Here is a 21,132-nt window from a genome sequence, read left to right on the forward strand (position 1 = left end):
AAAGTGTTTAGAATTGTATGATCCTTTTTTTCTTTTCTTCTTTCTTTTCTTTTTATTGTATCTATATGAGAAGATGAATGTTAACTGAACCTACTGTGGTAATCATTTCACAGTGTATGAAGATCGAAACATATATATATATATATATATATATATATATATATATATATATGAAATGGGCTTCCCAAAACAAAGGGAAAGAGAGGATTGTAGGATAGTAATGATAAATGGTTAGCAATGTAAAAAATATCCATAAACTTTTACATACACCACAATTACAACTTCACAAATATGTGCATATAGAGAAAGAATATATAGAAAATGATTGCATAACAGGATATTTAAATAAAAGTACTTCTGTCTCAAGGGTTTTGGGAGAAATAACAAAGATGAGAAAAATATAACATTTGTGCGCAGTATTTCCATGTACTCAAACTATAGGCAAAATAACCTATACAGGACATTTTGAAATTATCAAAATGCTTCAGTGAGCATTTGCCTATCTCTGGCATATATAAGAAATGTGGAAGAGGCATTTTTTGAGGAGAAAAGTGGTCCCTCTCTTTATCCTCAAGTTTCATAAGCCTTTCCAGAGCAGAGATGTGATTACATAAATGGTAGCTATTATTACAAGAGACAGTATGTGTGGTGGTCAAGAGCAGGAACTCTGGAGCCAGGGTATAAGTCTCAGCAACTCCACCTTAACCTTTCTATGCCCCTGTTTCCTCATCTGAAAAATGGGATGATAATAATACCTACTTATTAGGGTTATTATGAGGCTTAAATAAATTAGTATATGTAAAGCATTTAGAACAACGTCTGGCACATAGTAAGCACTACATGTGTCGGCTTATTACCACCATCAGCATCACTGTTATTGATAGCTAAGTGTCCTCAATCCAACAAATATTATTAAACTTTATTAGAAAGAGTTATTGGCAAAATACAATACCATATGGAATGACCAAAAAGTTGTTTAGTTTGTACCTTTTCTTCCCACAAATAATTTACATTGCCAAAAAAGTGGTTTGCTGTACAATAAAAGAAACTGCTGAAGTGTATGAGTACAGCTAAGAGGAATTTAAAAGCTCACACTGACTTCCACATGTATTCTTGGGGGAATCTTTGAAGGACTTGTATTTCGTAAGTTTTTTGAGGAGAAGGCAGGAATTATTTCTATAATACTTATTTTTTTCCCCGAAAGTATGTTGTATTCGGTATAGAAAATTAAAACAATGATGTATTCGCAAGGCATTTGTCTTATACATCCCTTCCCTATGGAGCTAGACTAGTATATATTTCAAACTATTTTCAACCACTCATTCTGTGTCTTCCTCCATCTCAGTTAACGGCAATCCCAGCCTTCCCGATAGATACACAGGTCAAAAACCCAAATCCATTTTTTACAATAACTTTTTAAATTTTAGAACAGTTTTAGATTTACAGGAAATAAGAGGGCAATACAGAGTTCCCATATACCCCACATCCAGTTATCCCTATTATCAAAATCGTATTTTGGTATGATACATTTGTTATAATGAATGAAACAATACTGGTAAATTACTATTAACCAAAGTCCATACTTGATTGAGATTTCCTTAGTTTTGACCTAACGCCCTTTTTCTGTTCCAAGATCCCATCCAGGATACCACATTACAGTTAGTAGACATATCTTCTTAGGATCCTCAAGGCTCTGGAAGTTTCTCAGACTTTCCTTGTTTTTTCTCCGGTGTTTTTCTCATTAGTCAGGGGTTATGGGTTTGGGGGAAGAAGACTACAGAGGCAAACTGCCATTTTCATCACATCTTCCTAAGGGAACATACTACCAACATGATTTATCGCTATTGATATTGACCTTGACCACCTGGCTCAGGTAGAGTCTGTCAAGTTTCTCCACTGTAAAATTACTTTTTTTCCCATATCCATGTTGTACTTTGGAAGGAAGTCACTATAAGCAAGCCACAACGGAGTAAAAGAATACTCACTTCTAAAAGTACTCCAAACAATATACCTATCTAGACATTTTTAATTCTATTTTTTTTGATAACAGAAACAGCTGTTTCACAGATAGATCTGTGTTTCACAGATAGATATTGCTTAAAAAATATTTAATTCTAGTAATTTGTTCTAGTAATAAGTGCAATATGTGCTCATTGTATAAAAACTGGAAAACATGTTTAAGCAAAAGGTCACCTAAAATGTACCACCCAGACATAGACCACTACAGTTAATATTTCAAGGTATCGTCTCCAAAACTTCTTTCTATGTCTACATATAAAGAGTTAAAATAATCCTCTGCATATACTACTTTATCTCACTTATTACCATTTAACATTAAGAAAAAAATGTTCTGTAGTTTTAGACAGAGTGTTCTCGTCTTTACAGTTGCTGAGCCTAGCAAAGTGCCCAGCATGTAGTGGCTTCAGCAAGTGCGATCCAATGAGATTTCCGACTTGAATGGATAAAGCCTCCATGAAACCATTTAATGTAATTTGCTGACCAAGGCGTTCTCAGTCTCTTCCTTTGCCTCACAAGATAACCAAAGCCACAGGCGTAGCATCACCAATTTGGGGCCTTGGAAAATGAGTTACATTAGTGAAATAGTAGGTTGTCTGTAAGGACTAAAAGATAATGGTGTGTGAGGTGTTTAAACACACAGGCCTATGATCCCTTATCCCAAATCCTTTTGACTAGGTATATTTTGGAATTCAGAATTTTCAGTTGAGGAGGATGATAGAGCAAATGTTCAGTATATTATGAAACACCACGATTGGGCATAGGGAAACACATCGTAGTCAAACAGTCATTTTTTTTTATAGCAAAGCATGTGAATAATCACAATAAATAGACCATTTCCTTGTGTTTTATAATTTCTAACAGTGCATTCTAAGAATCCCTTGTGTCTGGGTTATGGGAACACCCTCTAGAGGAGTCCCAATTCCTTTAGCTCTAGTTTATTACCAGCTAGGGACCACATTTTTGGTTGATTTCTCAGCTTGCACAGTTCCTAGAAAGTGCAAGCAGTAAAATTCAAATTGTAAAACGACTAGGGTACACGTCTGGCATTTTGAAGTTCCAGGGACAATTTTTTGTTATCTAAAGATCAAAGATATAAATAAGCTTCCTCATCTGTTTTCGGTGCCAGTTTTCATGATTTCTTTCCTAGCCCAACCTTTCACTTGGGGAAAGCTTGTAAAAGCCCAGCTTTAGGATGGGGGAGGGGGGTTTCTCACTCTCTGCCTTTGCTGGACCCAGGCCTTGCCCTCTAACCTGTACGGTGGATATAACCCATCTCCTCAGTCACTGATACTGATAAACTCCCAGGAAACCACACCATCAGTCTTCGGGCTTATACCTCTCTTTCCATTCCTTCTCAGTTTCTGGTGCCTGACGATTTCCCTCCTTTCTAGCAAAGCCAGCTGGGCATTAAATAATATATCCTATTTTATCCAGCATGTCTTGGTGTTACAGCAGAATTGTCAGGTTATCTCAGGCCACCGTATTGCCAGACCAGAACTCTTAATTTCATTTTCCTTTTAAATAATATGTTTGTTAAATACTTTAAAATATTCTATTAGCCAGATTACTCAATTAACTAGGTATACCTCTTCCAAAGCCTTACAGAATAATATTTAATATAGGAGCTATATAGTTACTCTTGAAATAAAAAATTCTTTAATGAATCTTTTTCTTTTGTCAGTAAGCCTTTGTGAGCCTACTCTGGAAAATGAGAAATCACAATCTGATGCCATCTACTTAGTGACAAATTATCTTCCAGGTATTGAATACAATCGTTTAGTTGAAATTACTTGAATGTTCACTATTCTTAACAGCAACAGAATATATCTGTTATGCTGAAATGTCAATGCCCTCTAGGTGGTATTGTTCCAGGATACTTGTAATCAAACCAAACCTATCTCTTTCTCTTCCTTAGTGAACCCCAATCTTAATTTTTCTTTAAAGTGGAGTTCATTGCTGAGTCTTAGCACATTGTCTGGAACTGAACAAGGACTTAGTCAATATTTGGTGGCTGAACTGCTACTTGATGAATGGTTTTGTGCTAGTCACTCTGTCAGGCTATTAGCTGGAACTTGAGAAAAGATGAACAAAAACTCTTACCATTGGGGCCCCAGTTCTATTATCTTTTTCAACTTTCAAGTCAGGGTGGTCTTTGTGGGTACTCTGTTTTGTTTTTCTTTGCTTGTCACACATGAGGTAATTTGATATTTGAATTTCTAATACGCCCCTTTCAAGAGTGTTAACATACAACTGGCAAATGAGCATTTTTCTATCTAAGGTTGGATAATGAATAAAATTCCCTTATATCTTCCTGGGGAACCAATTACTACATTGAAAACCATGGTAATACCAGATCTTTCATCAATAACAGATGTGATTTGTAAAGTAAAAATCAATCTGTTTTGACTGATGATGCCTCATAGCAATAAGGAAGATTTCATCTGAATAATCATCATAAAACTATATGATTAATCTGTTGAGTAAGACTAGAAATTCAGTAAGTAATGAGTCTTATCGGGTCATTTTCTGGCTTTATAACCTTGGGAAATTGTGACCTTCACATTCCTACCTCAAAAGGACAAGCTAATTTCCTAAACATATGTCCCTGAGCAGGGAGATATATAGGGCGCATCTCTGCAGACACCTGAGCCAACTGATGGAATGACGGATGTGTCTTCTCATATTCGGCCTCCCAGCACGTTTGAAGCATGGATTTGGAAAGATAACTCCTCACATCCTCCAGGCAGCACTTTGTTTAAAGATGAGATTCAGAATGTTTGGTTGCTGTTGCTGTCAAATAACTACAATATGTAATGTATATATATATATATATATATATATATATATATATCAGCTAGGATTCTTGTGGTTGCAGATGACCAAAACATAATCGAAACATGCAGACATGAAAGAGAGCGATTTACTGGCTTCTACAGTCAAACCACAGAGGTGGGTAGGCTGACTTCAAGAATGGTTGGTCTCAGCACTAGAGTACGGTCCAGGCCCTTGCTTGAGCTCTGCAACTGGTTTCTGCTTCTCTCAACATCTTGGTCTCATTCTCTCCAGGGAACACAGCCACTGACACCCAGAGAATCATATCTCCACAGCTCTACCACTAAAAAGAAAAGAGGGCCTTTCTCATAGCATTACACAGAAAAACAATAAACTCTGGGAAGGGTTCAGAATGGCTCATCTCGGGGCATATGTCCACCCCTTGACCCGTCAAGAGATTGGTCAATCACTGGCCTGAATCTTCTGCTCACCCCTGTAGTCAGAAGGGAAGGGACCGTTTCTGTAATAAAGGGACAGTGGCAAGCAATAAAAGGCACTATATATACCTAACCAGATAATTATATTTATTAACCATTTTATGATATAATATAGTGTATATGTATATAGTCTCTGTATGTTTGTATTTGAGAAAGTGTAAATTGTCCTGTGAGCATGCGTGCATGTATATATTGCATGCACGTATGTGCATACGGATCTATTTTCTGTATATTTTACATAGTGGTTCATGACTATGGATGGATACCTACATTGTACATATGCATTACTGTTTTGCAAGTAAGAGTGTAGTTTTTCCTTTTCCAGGGATCCCATTCATATCCCCAGATCATAATTACCCAGTGAATGTATCCTCTACCTTCTATCCCCTAGAGTAAATTGCATTCCAGGCAGATTGCCCTACTTACTGCCCCCACAGGTGTCTGATTTCTTTCTCTGGAAAGTCAGAGGATCACGCAGGCCTATGGCTGTGCCTCAGGGGCCCCTTGAACATGGGGCGCCACGTCCTTGTCAGAGGTACACAAAATGAAGCATTATTAGAAGTGACCTCGTATACGGTTTTCGTGGCATCAGGATCAAGGTAAGAGCACTCCAAGACCGGGTAACCAACCAAACAATATGGGGAACTGGAAGATAAAAAGTAAGGGTAATGGAACCAGAGAGAGGTGAAAAATGAATCAACAGAGTGTGAGGCGGTGGTGATTCCTAGTGCAGACGTTAGTTGACTATGGCTAAGTGTAGCGCTCTTGGCCTACTTGGGAGTGGTAGGAGCCGAAGGAAAATGGCCAGTGCAAAACTTTCGCTCTTCTCTTCAACTCTACTTTCCCTTCTCTCTCAGTCCCATCAAATACGTGGCTCACCTCTCCCACAAAAGCTTTCTGGAATTATCACCCACAGCAGTGTCCGTCCCTCTCATTTGGCAGTGGAGCTTAGACTGCCTTGAGATCTGGCCACTGTTTGGGAGCTGCTCTTTCACAACCAGATTGAGAAACATAATCTTGTCTCCACTCAATAAGTACACTCCCTCATGCTTAGGAAAAAGATAAATTATCTTCAAAATGACGAAACCATTATGCCCATGCCAAGGAAGTAATCTTTGCTATATTTTAATTTAGGTGTTTCCTTTCCTATAACAAGCCAATAGTTGAAAGTTATTTTGCTTTACGATTACACAAATGGAATGTTCAGATTTTAGTTAACAATTAAATCGATCAGTTTTAAATTTTGGGAACATATATTTGCATATCATTGCTCTCAATATACTTATGTAAAATCCAAAGTCTATATTCCCAAATACAGAAAACCTATTCATGTCAGCTTTAGTTACATGTGTACATTTATTTGAATGTGTGGAGTGTGTGCTTTGACTTCCAAGAAAGTCAGCTCTGTTTCTTAATTGTCGCTATAACTACAATTCGGGAAATGCTATTGCAACATCAATATGTTATGCACGTCTTTAATTAGGTTAGTGCGGCCTGTCTGTCACAGCAACTGATCCTAAGTATTCTTATTTAGTCTACTTGAAGCTTTAAAATGTTCTCTTTTTATAAGAGACATATTTCGGCCTCATTAAATTGTTAAGCAAACCAATATAAGCCCTACAACTTGATTGCTATGTTCTAGAAATCCTGTGCTTCTTCACTTAGCACATCTTTAGCACCACCTGAAAGAGCACTCTGCCCCAAGTACCTGAAATCCTCTGCAGCTCTAATGTGTTAGGGCTCTCTTATCAGATGGAGACATCTGTCACCCCCCTGATCACCAGGAAGATCTGGCTGTGGCATCCTATGGAACTCCAGAGCTTGGTTCTCTTATCTAGTAGTTAATGCAAACAAGTTGCAGGTTGCTTGCTCTGAGCAATGTCTCACACCAGGTCACCACAAAAGAGAGAACACAATGACTGATTCCATGGTTTGGAAATTACAGATAGAATCTAGCCTAAAGTTCCTTTCCTTCTCTTTCCTCAAAATCTGACAAGATCTCAACAGGGAGAAACAATCGTTACCTGGAAACAAGCCCTGCGGTACTTTGGTCTTTTATACCTTTTTTCTGCCGCAATTAATTTAAAATGAATCGTTAAAACTTGCATTAAGGAGAAAGCAGAGTTTTTTTTTTTTTTGAAACACATATAGATGTTATATGCTTTTTACCATGTCCGAGGTCAAAGGATAATACAGTAACTGCCATAAAGCTATAAGGGGATTCTCTCAAATTCAGTCCTGTTAAAATGGAAGGCTGCATTATTAACCAGTAGTGACATGAGAGGGCAAGTATGAACAGCTAGCAGGTCAGGGATTAAAGCAGGGGTGGGACACAGGGGAAGTATAGGACCTATTGCAAAATCTAAATCTTTCCCGGTCCCAGCTTCAGCATGGCACTACCTCCTGGTGGCGGGCAGCTCAAATGTAAGTACTGACGAGGAATTCTGGGTTCTGGGGCCAGCAGGGACTTTCAGCATTTCAGCACTCACCGAGTTAGTTGGCACTCATTTTGTTTCCCTGCTTCTCAAGACTTCCCCTCCCCCAAATATAAGAACTTTAGCCTACACTGGTTAGGAAAGGGAAGGGGGACAGGGCAAAAAATGGGAGCCAATCACCAACTGTATTATATTTAGACTGTCATTATTGTGATGGGATGGGTATTTTAATTCTTTCAATTTAACTCTTCTAGATTAGTCCTCATAGTTTTCACTGCATATTCCTTTTTATGGATCTGGACCAGAAAAAAAATACTCCAACCATATGAAATATAACTAAGTCTATCTATTTATCTCTCCTGTGTTCTTTGCACATTTACTTCTTGTACTTCCTTTGGGAGCAGACCATTCAAAAACTAGGTGAATTGATAAAATGAAGCTGAGCTTGAACTGGGTATAATTTACTATATGGGAGGCCTTCACGACAGACTGTCACAGATTCATGAGACTGCTTATACTTCCGCTTGTGCCAAGCCAAAGGGACCGGAACTTATCTCATCTTTGGTTTTTTATTTTATTATTTTATTTTTTTTTTTTATTTTTCACTTACTATTTCTTTTTTTTTTTAAACATCTTTATTGGAGTATAATTGCTTTACAATGGTGTGTTTTTAAAGATAACAAGAGAATCAAATTTTGCTCCCAAGCAACTCAGCTCTCCAGTGTCCGCGAAATCTTCAACCTAATCCTGCCACTCCCACGCCCCATCTTTTTTAGACAGTAGTGGAGAGACATTCTTTCTTGTAAACATTTCCGCTCATAAAATTTTTGTCTAGTGGCAGCAATGTCTGATCCAGCTAAAGCACTGGGCCATAAAACCATCATCAACAATGATCATGTTTGCAGATGCTCTAAGTCTGGAAATCATTGCTGGCATGTTTATGTGTTTAAAAAAATTCTTGGACTTCTGGTGGTTTCTAGAAAGCATGTGCTTTCTTCTGAGAAATTTCTGAAAAAACCTCAAGGACCAAGATTTTCAAATAAATAGATCATCTTGGTTACCACTTGACTCAGCTCAGCCATCGCTATTGACCCTTCTCCGGATTAGAATAGAGTGAATAGGCACACAGGAATGTGTAGTTATCTTTGAAGCAAAATTTGAGGGCCACTATTATAGCTATTTGCCCCAGAACATCAAATCCACCACTTATCATTTTTGCTATATTACTTTGGCTCTTGAAGATTTTTCGTTCTAATAGTCTAATACAATTATCTCTGGCAAGGCCTGCACTTGAAGCCATTATTTGGTGAGGACTAATGCACAGAGAATTTGGGCTAAGAGTAGAGCACAGACATGGGGGTGGGAAGGGTAGAATTTTGAGAAGGAAAGATGAAATCAACAAGGGTCACCAAAACTTGTTTTCCTCCCAATTTAGCCTAGAACTCTCTGAGTTTGGAGGAAAATCTGTCATTCTTTTGGAGTGTTATACATTGTTTTTCAACTTCCATGCAAAATTTTCTGCTTATTACTTGTACTAATGTCACAGCATGGGGCCTCCCTTTCTATCATGCATAGACTAGAGGAATAAGTTAGCTGTATGTCTGCTAGTTTTTACATAAAATGAAATTGCCTATTTCAAATATTTTTAGTTTATTTTAAATAGGTTACTATCCCATTGCTTTTTTTAGTTAAATATTTCTTGCTGTTAAAGTAGATGAAAACGCTTTGTGTGATTCCAGTCCATAAATAGCCTACATGGGCTCAGAATGTATTTTCAATTTTTTATTATAAAACAGACATAGAGAAAAGTGCATACAACATGAATGCATATTTAATAAATATTCAGAATGTGAACCCCCATGTAACTTCCAGCTGGATCAAGAGATAGAATGTTGCTGATATCTCAGAAACTCGCACTAATCACAAACCACACATTTCTCTCAGAGGTAACTGCTCTTCTCACTTATGTGATATCTAATTCCCTTGCTCTTTTTTTTCCTTTTTAGTTTTACCTCCTATACATTTCCCTAAACAACATCGTTTAGTTTTGTCTTTTCCTGTGATCTATAAATTGAATCACACTGTTTGTATTCTCTCATTTTTTGCATCTTTTGCTCAAAATTATGTTTGTCTAAGATTCATACGTATTATCACATATGGCTGCAATTTCCTCTTTTCCAACGATGTGTGGTATTCCAGTGTATGTAGCACAATTTTAACCATTCTCCTACTGAGGGACATGTGGTTGCTTCCAGGTCCTAGCTGTTATAATGCTGATACACATGTCATCCACGCCTCCCACTGCATGTGCTCATGCATGTCTCTAGTGAATATACGGATGACTGGAAATGCTGGGACATAGGGTACGCAGATCTTCAGCTTTAATCGATAATGGGAAGCTGTTTTTTCCAAAGTGCTTGTTCCCCCTGCTAATATATGAGTTTCTATTGTTCCACATCATCACCAACACTTGGTATTGTTGGATTCTTGATGTTTTGCCAATCTGACATTTAGTGTACATTTACCTCCTTGTGCTGTTTTCTTCCTTCTCATTGTGGTTTTAATTTGCAAAACTCTGATTTCTAATGAGATTGGGAACTCCTTCATATGTTTACTTCCTGAATCCAGATCCTTTAAAATTTAAAGTCTGGTACTCTAGACTTTGGTATTTTGGTGTTGTTCACACTGAGCATTTCATGTCATAACTGGTAAGTACTGGGACAGCAAAAGAAACTCATTTGTTGAACATCAATTTGGAACTGGGCACCTCATGTACTTTGTCCTATTTAATCCTCGTAATAACTTGCTAGTTGACCTTGTTTTTGTAAGTGTGAGAACTGGCACTCGAATCATGCCTGTGTGCCTCTGTAGTCTAAAAACTCTATCCAGTAATCATGTTCCCTCTCAAGAAATTACCTCCACATGATCAAAATAATGATCAATATCCCGTAGTAAAGTCATTGTATTAAAAATTATACCAAAAGAATTTCAAAGGTGGCTGGTTAATATGTCTAACTAAATAACTGCAGCCCTAGGTCAGTTTTCCCCTTAACACTCCAAAATCCAGTCTATTAACATTTAAAGAAATGAAAGGCTCTTTGGTGGGATTTCCCTCATGAAAGTAATTCGTGAGACAATTCAGTCACATGTTTCATTTTCTACCCATGACAGGCACTTGTGAAATGATTAACCCAATCCAGTAGAGTTATAGGATATTAAACGACAGCCAGAAATAAAAGTAGCAAAAGACAAGAGTGAAACACAAACTATTCTCTAAGAGATACATTTTTATATAGGTAATCAATTTATTAGGACACTCAACAAATTCAAGCAGTAGACACTTTTAAAAAAATTAATTCAAAGCCAATTAAAGGATAAACATCAAGGCTCCTAAAAATTTATGTTATTAATGGTGCCTTTTTTTTTTAACTATAAAGGTCTAATAGAAAGCTTGTAAATCCTGCAGATATAGAAACAATTTTCAAAGAATCAAACTAACCAGAAGCAATGACTCAGGCATGAAATTGCCTACAAAAGCGTCTGGACCAAGCCAGTTTTCAACATCCCTCCCTGATGCTAAGAATAACTCTTGGGATGGGAGTAGCATTCTGTGGGTAACTCTCCTCTCTCGTATCTTTGCAAAAATGACCTTTCAACGGGATCTGATCCAAAACTCTTCCCAGTGATGTAGACACACTAATGACTTGTACCTTTGTCACCAACAACTTCCAACAGGCTTGGACTTGGCATCGATGAATATTAACCTCGCATTCATCCCACTCCATTGAAACAAACGGTGAAAACAATTTTATTAATCACTTCTATACACTTCATACATTTTGTGAGGTCCATTTTATTTCTACTTCGCTCCATGACACAAATCCTTGCTTGCAAAAGTGCTGGCACAGTGTATACTTTCTACTTGTCAATATACCTCCATCCTCTTCTATACCATCAATTGGCTACAAAGATTTAGAGGTTCAGTGATTATAGGATTTGAATGATTTTAACCCCTTTAAATTTGGAAACTCTTTAAACCCCATTTTCTCTGCAGCCACTGAGAATTTTTAAATCAGCTTGGCCTTTTCTAGCTCCAGGTCTAAGGATTACAGAGTTTTAACGAGTATAAATGCTTCTCTGCAGTTCTACAAAGAGCCGTTCCCAACCAGTTGACCTCCAAGAAATAAAGCCAGCCAGTTCTCCAGCTGGTAACTGCTGATCAGAGTTTCTAAATGGAAAGATATGTATGTTATGCCACAAACCACCAGGAAAACATGTAATTGCTTCCTCAACTCCACATGAAGCCAGTGAATCAGAAGATTTGATGTAGGAGGGGCAGCAGACTTTAGACGTGTGTCAGTAAATGTCCAAGAAGGAGAAAACAGAAAATGTCAGGGACCCAAAGAAGCTCACTGGGGCAGAGAGTAATGAGTTCACTGATTGCAAGCCACCTTGCTCCTAAAGAAAAGCTGTTACCATGGATACCCTCAAACCCTATGTAACCCTCTGAGGTCTTACCTCTTGCGTCCTCACATTTATGTATCCATAGTGAGTTCGAAGGGGCCGCCTGTATGTATAGGAGAATGGTATCCATTTTGCACCAGGTTGTCCGAAGCAGTTTAGTAGCAATGGAAAATTCACTTCATTCACAAGGCGCACAACCAGCAGGAAGAGGAATGCTGCTATGAAGCTCACTGCAATCACAGACTTTCTCTACAAAACAGTCAAAAAGAAAAGAAGAATGAATGACTTTCAGTCAAAAGCAGTCTCTGAGAGGTGCTTCCTCTCCCTTTCTCTTTCAAAGGGATCAAAGGACTTTGTCATTTAGGATATTTCACTTGGAGACAGAAAATAATCATTTGGTGACCAGGTTGCCCTAGTGTGCTGAGCCTCTGAGAACAAACAGCAGATTTCTTGGATTATCTTTCCATCCCATTCCAATCCCTCCTTACCTTCCCACCTTCCTTGGTGACTCCTATGCAGTTTTCAAAACCCAAATCAGACATTCCCAGCTACAGGTAGCCTTTCCTAACTGCTCAGTTCCCTCCCCACCATTATCCCCTGAGCCCCAGCCTATCTACCCTAATAGAGGTAAGAAGTCCCACCACTCCAATACTTCGAAGGCACTTCTACTGTTGTGCACTTTTCATGGTATAATTCCTTATGTGACTTTTCCTGCATGTAATTTTGAGTTCCGAGAACGGGGCGTACTGTGCCATACTGCTCTGCGTATCCTAGGTCCTTAACACAGTACCTTACATACTGTAGGCACCCAGCAAACACCTGAGTGAATGAATAAATGGATTTTTCACATTCTTATAGACCCAGTCTCCTTACAGATCATATTCTGCTTCTTCACCTAGCACCCTCTACAGGAAGGAAACTTTGTGCTATACGATATGCAAAAGACTCAAAAAGCTAACAATAAGAGTAGGAAAACAAATCCACGTCAAGCAGCATAACAACATCCCCTAAACATGTCGTCATCAAACCAGAGTAGGAGCAACTGCATCTGACTGCCATGGGAAAGGAGAGATGTATTTGAGACTGAGCTTGATAAAATTCATGCATTTTAATCAATAGAGATGTGCGATCAGAGCTTTCTAGGAAGAGGAAACAGAGTAAGGAGGCAAGAAAACATGACGTTATTCATAGCCACATAGCACTTTGTTTTACTGGGACACAGAAGAAGAAAAAGCTGAAAATACAAACGATAACTTTATGGACTGTCTCAGATACCAAGCTGAGAAGTCTCTACTGAATTTGTTAGTTGATGGAAAGCAGAAGGAGACTTTTGTTTGTTTAATTTTTGAAATGTGAATGTTTTAAGTTATAATCAAACGCCAGTGTGTAAGGTGCTTTGGAGCAGGGAGAAACCAAAGATGGGCAGCAACTAGTTAGGAGAGCATTCCAATCGGCTAGGAGGGATGGAAATGAGCGGTGGCAGGGAGTGTAAAAAGGTGAGAAAAGACATGAGAAACTCAATTTAGGTGGAAGACAGAGAACTTGGCTACAGAAAATAATCTGATTGGATAGAAGTGGCAGGTGGAAAATTCAGAGATGCCTGAGATTTTGAGTCCAGGTAACTGCAATAATACTGATCATATCAGGAGAAACCAGGGTGGTTAGGGCAGAATTGATTTAAAAGAGTAAGAAGACTTGGCTTTCTAAGTCCTACTTTTCAAGGACTGATGGGTCATCGGGACGGAGCCATCAAGGGGTCAGGCAGAAAGTCAAGTCTAGAGCAAGAAGAAAGAGCAGAGCTGAGGGCAGATGTCAGGAACAACTCAGCCTTGTCTCCAGGGTGAAGATGTAACCGAAAGCGGGGGTCCGGCTGCTTGCTGCTCAAAAGCCAGTACTAAAGAGGCAAGGTTGATGGAAAGGAAAGTTTGCTTTATTTTGGGTGCCAGCGCTGCGGGGGAGGGTGGACGCCTGCCCAAAGGCTGAGTGGCCCCCGCACTGACAACCAGTGGTCAAGAGCTTTTAAAGATGGGGGGTTCTATCAGCTCCGTCATCTTGAAATTAGTCATGTGGCAGTCTGACCAGCATCATCTTAATTGTGTTAGGGACAGTTAGTCTGAAGTTCCAGGGTCGGTTGGTTCCTATTTCTTTGAAGCCAATTCTCATAATTGTGGCAGCTTATGTCATGGCTACAGTCTTGTCATCACATAGTTAACTTCTTCCACCTGGTGGGGATTTCAGTATCTATGAGACAGCTCACAGGATACGGCTCAGAATGTTATCTATAGCCCTTAAGGAGGAGCTAAAGGTCCTCAACTAGGCTTACTGACTAAACTATTATTATTTAGTCTTGCTGGACCGTTTTCCTTTGCTTCTGCATTTTCTCACTTCTCTGATTAAACTTATTCTCTGGCTAAAGTTCTTCCACAGACAAAAGGCAGGCAGAGGACATGGGGGGTGGGGACCACAGGGTCCCACTCCATTTCAAAGACACAGTGAAGTATTCCTTCCTGAAGTTGGGCTTCACCCCTGATTCTTCTTCAAACTTAAGGGAAACTAAGTAACTTTCTGGGAATGGGTGCTGTTGTATTTTTAGCTCACCACTTCCTGGTGGAATTGGCTTCCTTTTACTCGTCACAGAATGTCCCAAAGGAGAAAAGAAACCCAAAGGTGGCCCCTGTATCCTCCCTGGTCAGAGTCTCCGTCAGGGCAGCAGAGCAAGGCCACAAAGTCAGACACACCTAAAAGAAGTCTTTGCTCTTGTTCAGCTCCCGTGATGTGGAAAAGCCCATCCATCCCCCTGTCCAGCCAGCCCCATCTTCCAATCACCTGAAAGTCCCTTGAGTTCTGCCTCCTCAAAACCCCTCACCTCACCAGTAACTACCACAGCCTTACCTCATTTAACTTTCTAATCATGAAAACCTGTTTTAATTTGCTCCTCTGTGGAAGCACTATGTCCACAACATCGCAATGCGTCAAGGTAACAGCTTAAATGAGGTGACGGATCTTACAAGTTGAAAGGGACATAGACCAGAACAGATGGCTAAATAAAAGCAAAAGGGCCAGTCACCCATTAAGTAAACTGGTAAGAACCTTTTTTTACGGGTAGATTGTTGCAAAACAGCAGCTTGCTTTGAAGGAGACCCAGATGGGATTTGTGCCTTTGTCTATTCCAGAGCCCAGCATGGCTCTCTGCTTCTCTCAGCTGCCGCATTGCATTGCACGGCTGAGGGTCTGGGGACCAAAGCATGGAGGGCCTTTCTGAATTCACTGATCTCACATAGCAACACATACATAATGCATCCATGAGAGGAAAATAAATCAGCCCTTTTGACAGAAACTTCAAAATGGAATTAAATCACACTTGTAAAAGCCCGCTCCCCAAGTAATCCGTGTCTGCCTCCCATGTTCTGTCAAAGGGAACCAAGTAATGAGCAGAGAGCAGACGAGGGGAGCAAACGGGGAGTGGAAGCCAGACACCGACTCCTCTGTGCTGAGCCTGGATCACAGTCTGCAGTGGGCAGATGGGCTCTTTTCACAGCTCCGGCTTCCAGTCCCATTTCTGTTGCATTGTCTGAACCCGATTCTTTGCCTTTCTTTATATTTCCATATTCTTGTTTAACATGAACGCATTCCCATAGTGCTGATATAAAACCACCCTGAAATTTCACTAGAAGAGGTCTAATGTCAAGCACATTCTGGACACAAGGACAATGGGACTCAACATGAAGTACATTCTTCTAGTAGTCACTTCTGCCAGATCGCGACCTTGAGCTTCAACAACTACAGTGAAAACCATGGATGAGGCTACTCACAATCTACAGACACCAGAAGGCAGTGAGAATGTGTGTGTCTCTGTGTATGGATGTGGGAGTTGGGGAAGTAACAAAATACCAATATCCATGATATACGTGAATATATTCACTCCTTCAAGGTGCAACTGCTCATTGAGTCCACATTCTGTGTAGACTTGGCAAGGTGCTGAAAAACAGAAATAAAACCATAAAAGACAGACAGACAGACCATGCTTCCAAAGAGTCACAGTTCAGTGCACCTGGCAAGTAAACAGAAAATTATAATACCACATATCAAATGGGGTGATGGAGGTATGCACAGGGCCCTGTGGCAGTCCAGAGGAAGACGGGGGAGAGCCGTGCCTGGGACAATTCAAAGAATGCTTGTCTGAGGAGGTGATGTTCAAATGCAGTCCTGAAGAACAAGAAGGAGTTAGGCAAGTGGAGATGGGAAGGCCATGCCAGGCAGAGGGAACAGCACAGACAAAGGCACAGGAGTTTTTGAAAGGCCTTGATTTGGTCAGAAACATGCAAGTCATTTGATAAGTAGTGGGAGATATGCTGGGAAGTGGACAAGGTTCAAATCCTAACAAAAAATAATAAGCCGAATGCATTGTCAGATGTATTTATCTGTCCCATCTACCTTACATTAGGATAATGAAAGGATAAATACATCAAAGTGCTGTTTTATAACTCTAAAATATTCTTCACTGTCCAATCAGATGTATCAATCACTTCATTTTATTCCGAACTGCCATTTAAGGCACCACACCTTGTTTCCAGTTGTTTGAATTAAGTTTATCCCGTCAGTTGCTTGTTCTTTTAACTGTTTTGAGTCTATCAACAGTCAGCAAATTAGACTCTACTTGTTTACACATGTGTTCTACGTCTAACGATTTGTTTATGGATGTGATCACTGCTGCCTTTATTGAGGTAATCAGAGCATCCCCTAGATTCAACAACCAACAATTAGGTAAGAGAAAGCAACAGTAAGTACTTGTCAAGTTTATAATGCATAAGATTCAGTTCAACAAACTTTTCGTACTGCAGAAAACAGACATAAATTTAATAAGGCATTGCCCTAAGATCAGACATGTGAACATTAAAGGATATAATGGGTGGAAGAAGCAAAGCACAGTTTTAGGCACATAGTGAGCACTCAGAAATGGAAGGTGTCACTATTATGATATAACCACGAATTGTGAGATCCTTGGTGGACATCAGCCAGTGGTGAGCATTGGCCAGCCCGTGGGAACAACGATAAGAACTGAGAGATATCTTTTTCTTAAATATTCCAAGCAGCTGCAAACACTTGAACTATTCAGTACAACTCATCCACACAAGCTCTGAGAGAATGTCACTGTGCCCAAATAGATCTGATGAATTGCTTTAGGGAAAGCTTTCTCCTTCTTTTGGGCAAGTCTGAAGGGGCCTTTAACAGCTGAGACATTTAGAATTTAATCCCCTCTGTGCTGCAAAAATATGCATCAAAAATGTGGCATTCCAGTTGCTCGCTCTTTAGAGTAGGATATCAGACTTTATAGCAGAAATACCTATTTCAAAATAAAACCCACAGAGAATTCATGATTTAGGGAGAAAACAATTGCCGAGATTTGGACCTAGCAATTTTGCAACCTTTATTAACATTTTTATGTTTTTATTCTTTTTACCACAGACTTTAACCACAGAATAAATTCTTTAACTTTTAGGTTAGTCGGTTGCTAGATTTTTGGCTTCTTTTTCGTAAATGATAAACAACAGTACAAAGGCGTATTTTTCTACTTAAATCGTATTATTTAATGACTGAATTAGTTGCTTACATGGTAAAATGGTGCACTTTTGTCCATATGCTGTCACTTACTCAATAATAAATATGAAAGCACAGTGCCAACTGTATTATTTATACCGTTACTCAGTAACCTCACACATTGATAGGACTCTACTCATTGCTTATTTGTGACCTGATCAAATATAATTTCTTTTCCCATATAAAAAGTTGTGCCACTGGCCAAGCTCCAAATCTGGTTCTCCCTGAATACACCAAAGCTTCATCCCATTTGCACAAGGATGAATTATCAAAGCTCAGAGTATATACATAAAACCCTTCATTTGTTTCACTTTATTTATTGAATCAACAAACTGGATCCTGCTTGCTAAACTATGGTGAACTCTGGGGGAAATCTCACTCATTTGTTGGGGGGATAAGAAAAGGAGAGTAAAAAAAGGTGGACAATTCTAGACTGGTGGAGTCCACACAGGAGCTTACCAAGGGCAGCCTTAGGCAGCATAGCTGGTAATAGAATCTTAGAGGCCATCAAGAATAGAGTAGTGAATGTCAAAAACAAGGTCAACATGGGAGAATGAGTGGCATTTCAGAATCCAGGAGGCTGATGAAGATAATGTGATAGGTAAAAGCAATATATTTTGAGAGCAGGCTTTGAAGAAGGCAGAGGAAGTGAAGCTAGAGAGGCAGGAAGGGATCTGGTTATAGGAAGTTATATATCATGCCAGAGTCTGGACTTTTCTGCAGAATACAAAGAAGGGGTCTAAGTGTGGGATAGAGAGGGTCAGATCTGATCAAGGAAAGCTCACTCTGGAGGTGGTGTAGTCAATGAATGGAGAGGCGGGAAAGACCCTTCAGGAAAGATAATGACAAAAGCCAACAATGGATTACTTCTTCAGATATCACTAAGGGACATTGAATTCTCAATATGAAAACTGCAATTGTTACTTTCAGAGACTGGCTTTTCTTTTCCTAGTAGGGCCAGTGGGAATAAAGTCCAGATATAGCAGATACAGATGAATAATCATCATAGACTTAAGAGAAGATAATATTTAATGAGTGTTATTAGTTGGAGAAATATTTCTGTAATCCCTACTTTCCAGATGAAGAAATAGAGATATGAAGAGGTTGAGTAACTTGCCCAAGGTCACAGAGCAAGAAAATAGTAAAGACAGGTACTGAACTCAGATATTCTGACTCCAGAGTCTGTGTTTTACTGTATGAATTAACTAAGTTGTTAATTGTTACTCATACCAACAGGAACACTCTTACAGGATTGGTTCAGAAATTTTAAAAACTGGTACTAGCCATTAGCAGATTTTGTAATACATTTTGTCAATAAGCAAAATACCTAATTCATACGGAAAATTAAGAGGCTGATCTGAAGCATAGCAATTATATTATTTCAAAATCAGTAATTTGTGGACAAATTTAACTCTGGCTCTATTCCCAGTATTAAAAAAAAAACAACTACAGGGTACCACTGATTAGCACTAAGGGAAAATAAAGCAATTATTCTTCCACTTGTGCTGGAGAATATTAGGTACCCTTTGTCAATTAATAGTACGGAGCCTTAATTCAGACAGTTTATAGGAACCAACATGACAGAATGGGTATGTCTTTTTTTCTCAGCTCCACAATTCTATAATCTTTTTATTCAGTGAAGATGCAGCCAAACAGAAAAATGTTGATGGTTTCTTTAAATAAATACATGCATAAATATATAAATAAATAAAATTAAAATGAATTTTTTACAGTAGTGGAACATCTTCAATACGGTGATCTACTTTAAGAATTTGGAGCCATACTTGTATATTAATGCATATATGTGGAATCTAGAAAAATGGTACAGATGAACCAGTTTGCAGGGCAGAAATAGAGACACAGATGTAGAGAACAAATATATGGACACCAAGAGGGGAGAGCGGCGGGTGGGAGGTGGTGGGGGTGGGGGGGATGAACTGGGAGATTGGGATTGACATGTATACACTGATGTGTATAAAATAGATAACTAATAAGAACCTTCTGTATAAGAAATAAATAAATTAAATTAAATTTTAAAAAAAAAAGAATTCAGAGCCACATCACACATCACCTTCAGACAGTCCAGTTCAGGCTGGGTACAGTCCAGTAAGAATTACAAATCCAATAAACAAACGCCAAAGCAATACAGTTCTCATAGGCACCCCCATTGTCATAAATTATTCTGTTCAAAACGCTAGTCCTAGAGAAAAATTACAGATGGCCAAAACTTCTTCAGGGATTTTTTTTCCCCCAAAGGAGACTTCTTATAGCTGCAAACACTAGAGAAGTTCAAGTTAATGTGAACATTCTGAGTGTCAGATGGCACGATAAGAGGTCACACTGAACTTTCTAACACATTTTAAAACCTAATGAAACATGTCAATGAGTTTTCAATATGCCTGCACATTTTCCTTCTTTTATTTGAGGAGGAAATTAGGTTTCCTGACCCATTTTGATTTTTAAACTGCTACAGTACCAAATGAAAAAAATCATGGCTACATTCACTGAGTTTGTCTATTTTGTAAAATTATATAAAACCAGTTTTATATCATTTTGCTTCTTCATCTTTATCGTATTGCTTCAGCATATATCCTTTCACATAGCAGAAAAAAATGAAAGTTCTTCAGAACCACAAGATAGAGCTGAAGACAGATATTGAATATGAAAAATGAAGGACCCCGCAAGCAGTCTCTCAGTGTGGCTGTACAGATAGACACAGAGAAATTTAATCCAAAAGACTGGTTCTCATGATGAGAACCTCAGAGACTGGGGCAGATGAACCTGAAGTTATCTTTTCTCCTTTTTTCATTAAATCCTAGTACTTATGGGAAGAAATATGTGCCAGTCCACCTGTTGCCCTCTCCCTGTCCCCTGACATTCTGTTGAGCGAAGAGAGGGGCTAACTAACCAGGGGTAATGAAGATAATTAGGTCATCAGACCAGGTGCTTTTGTTTTATTCTCAGCCAACTTATAGTCTTCATTGGCCTTACTTGGTTTCTATGAACATCTGCTTGGCATCTTTTACTCTTAAAAAGATGTTTGTCTTTTAGAATCCAATTCTTACTTTGTGTTTAGGACACAGAAGTGGAGCATAAGGATAAATTCTGGTGGTCGTAATGTCATTAGGGAAGGAGTCCTGCCCAGAAGCACCACGATAATGATGAGAATGACAATGATGAGGACGATGACAATGACACCGAGTTTTCTTACCATGTCACATGAATCTATGTGACATTACACTATAAAACACTTACCTTTTAAGCAGTTTCAGGCCTACCACCTCACATGATTCTCCACATAGCCAGTGAAGTAAGAAGGGATGGTTGGATGCTTGAAAGCCTCATCT

General features: G+C 39.0%; 1 protein-coding gene across 12 annotated transcripts in view; it reads right to left on the reverse strand.

The window, feature by feature from the left end:
• The window catches only part of ST6GALNAC3 (ST6 N-acetylgalactosaminide alpha-2,6-sialyltransferase 3), a 602,379-nt gene that overhangs the window by 343,462 nt on the left and 237,785 nt on the right, over positions 1 to 21,132 (reverse strand). For all 12 annotated transcript variants that reach the window (XM_073788231.1, XM_073788234.1, XM_073788237.1 and 9 more), the window contains one exon: positions 12,242 to 12,436. In XM_073788231.1, the coding sequence (XP_073644332.1) occupies positions 12,242 to 12,436 (195 nt within the window). The remainder of the gene's footprint in view (positions 1 to 12,241; positions 12,437 to 21,132) is intronic.

Source organism: Tursiops truncatus, chromosome 1 (assembly GCF_011762595.2).
Source record: "Tursiops truncatus isolate mTurTru1 chromosome 1, mTurTru1.mat.Y, whole genome shotgun sequence".
In the NCBI taxonomy this organism is placed as follows: domain Eukaryota; kingdom Metazoa; phylum Chordata; class Mammalia; order Artiodactyla; family Delphinidae; genus Tursiops; species Tursiops truncatus.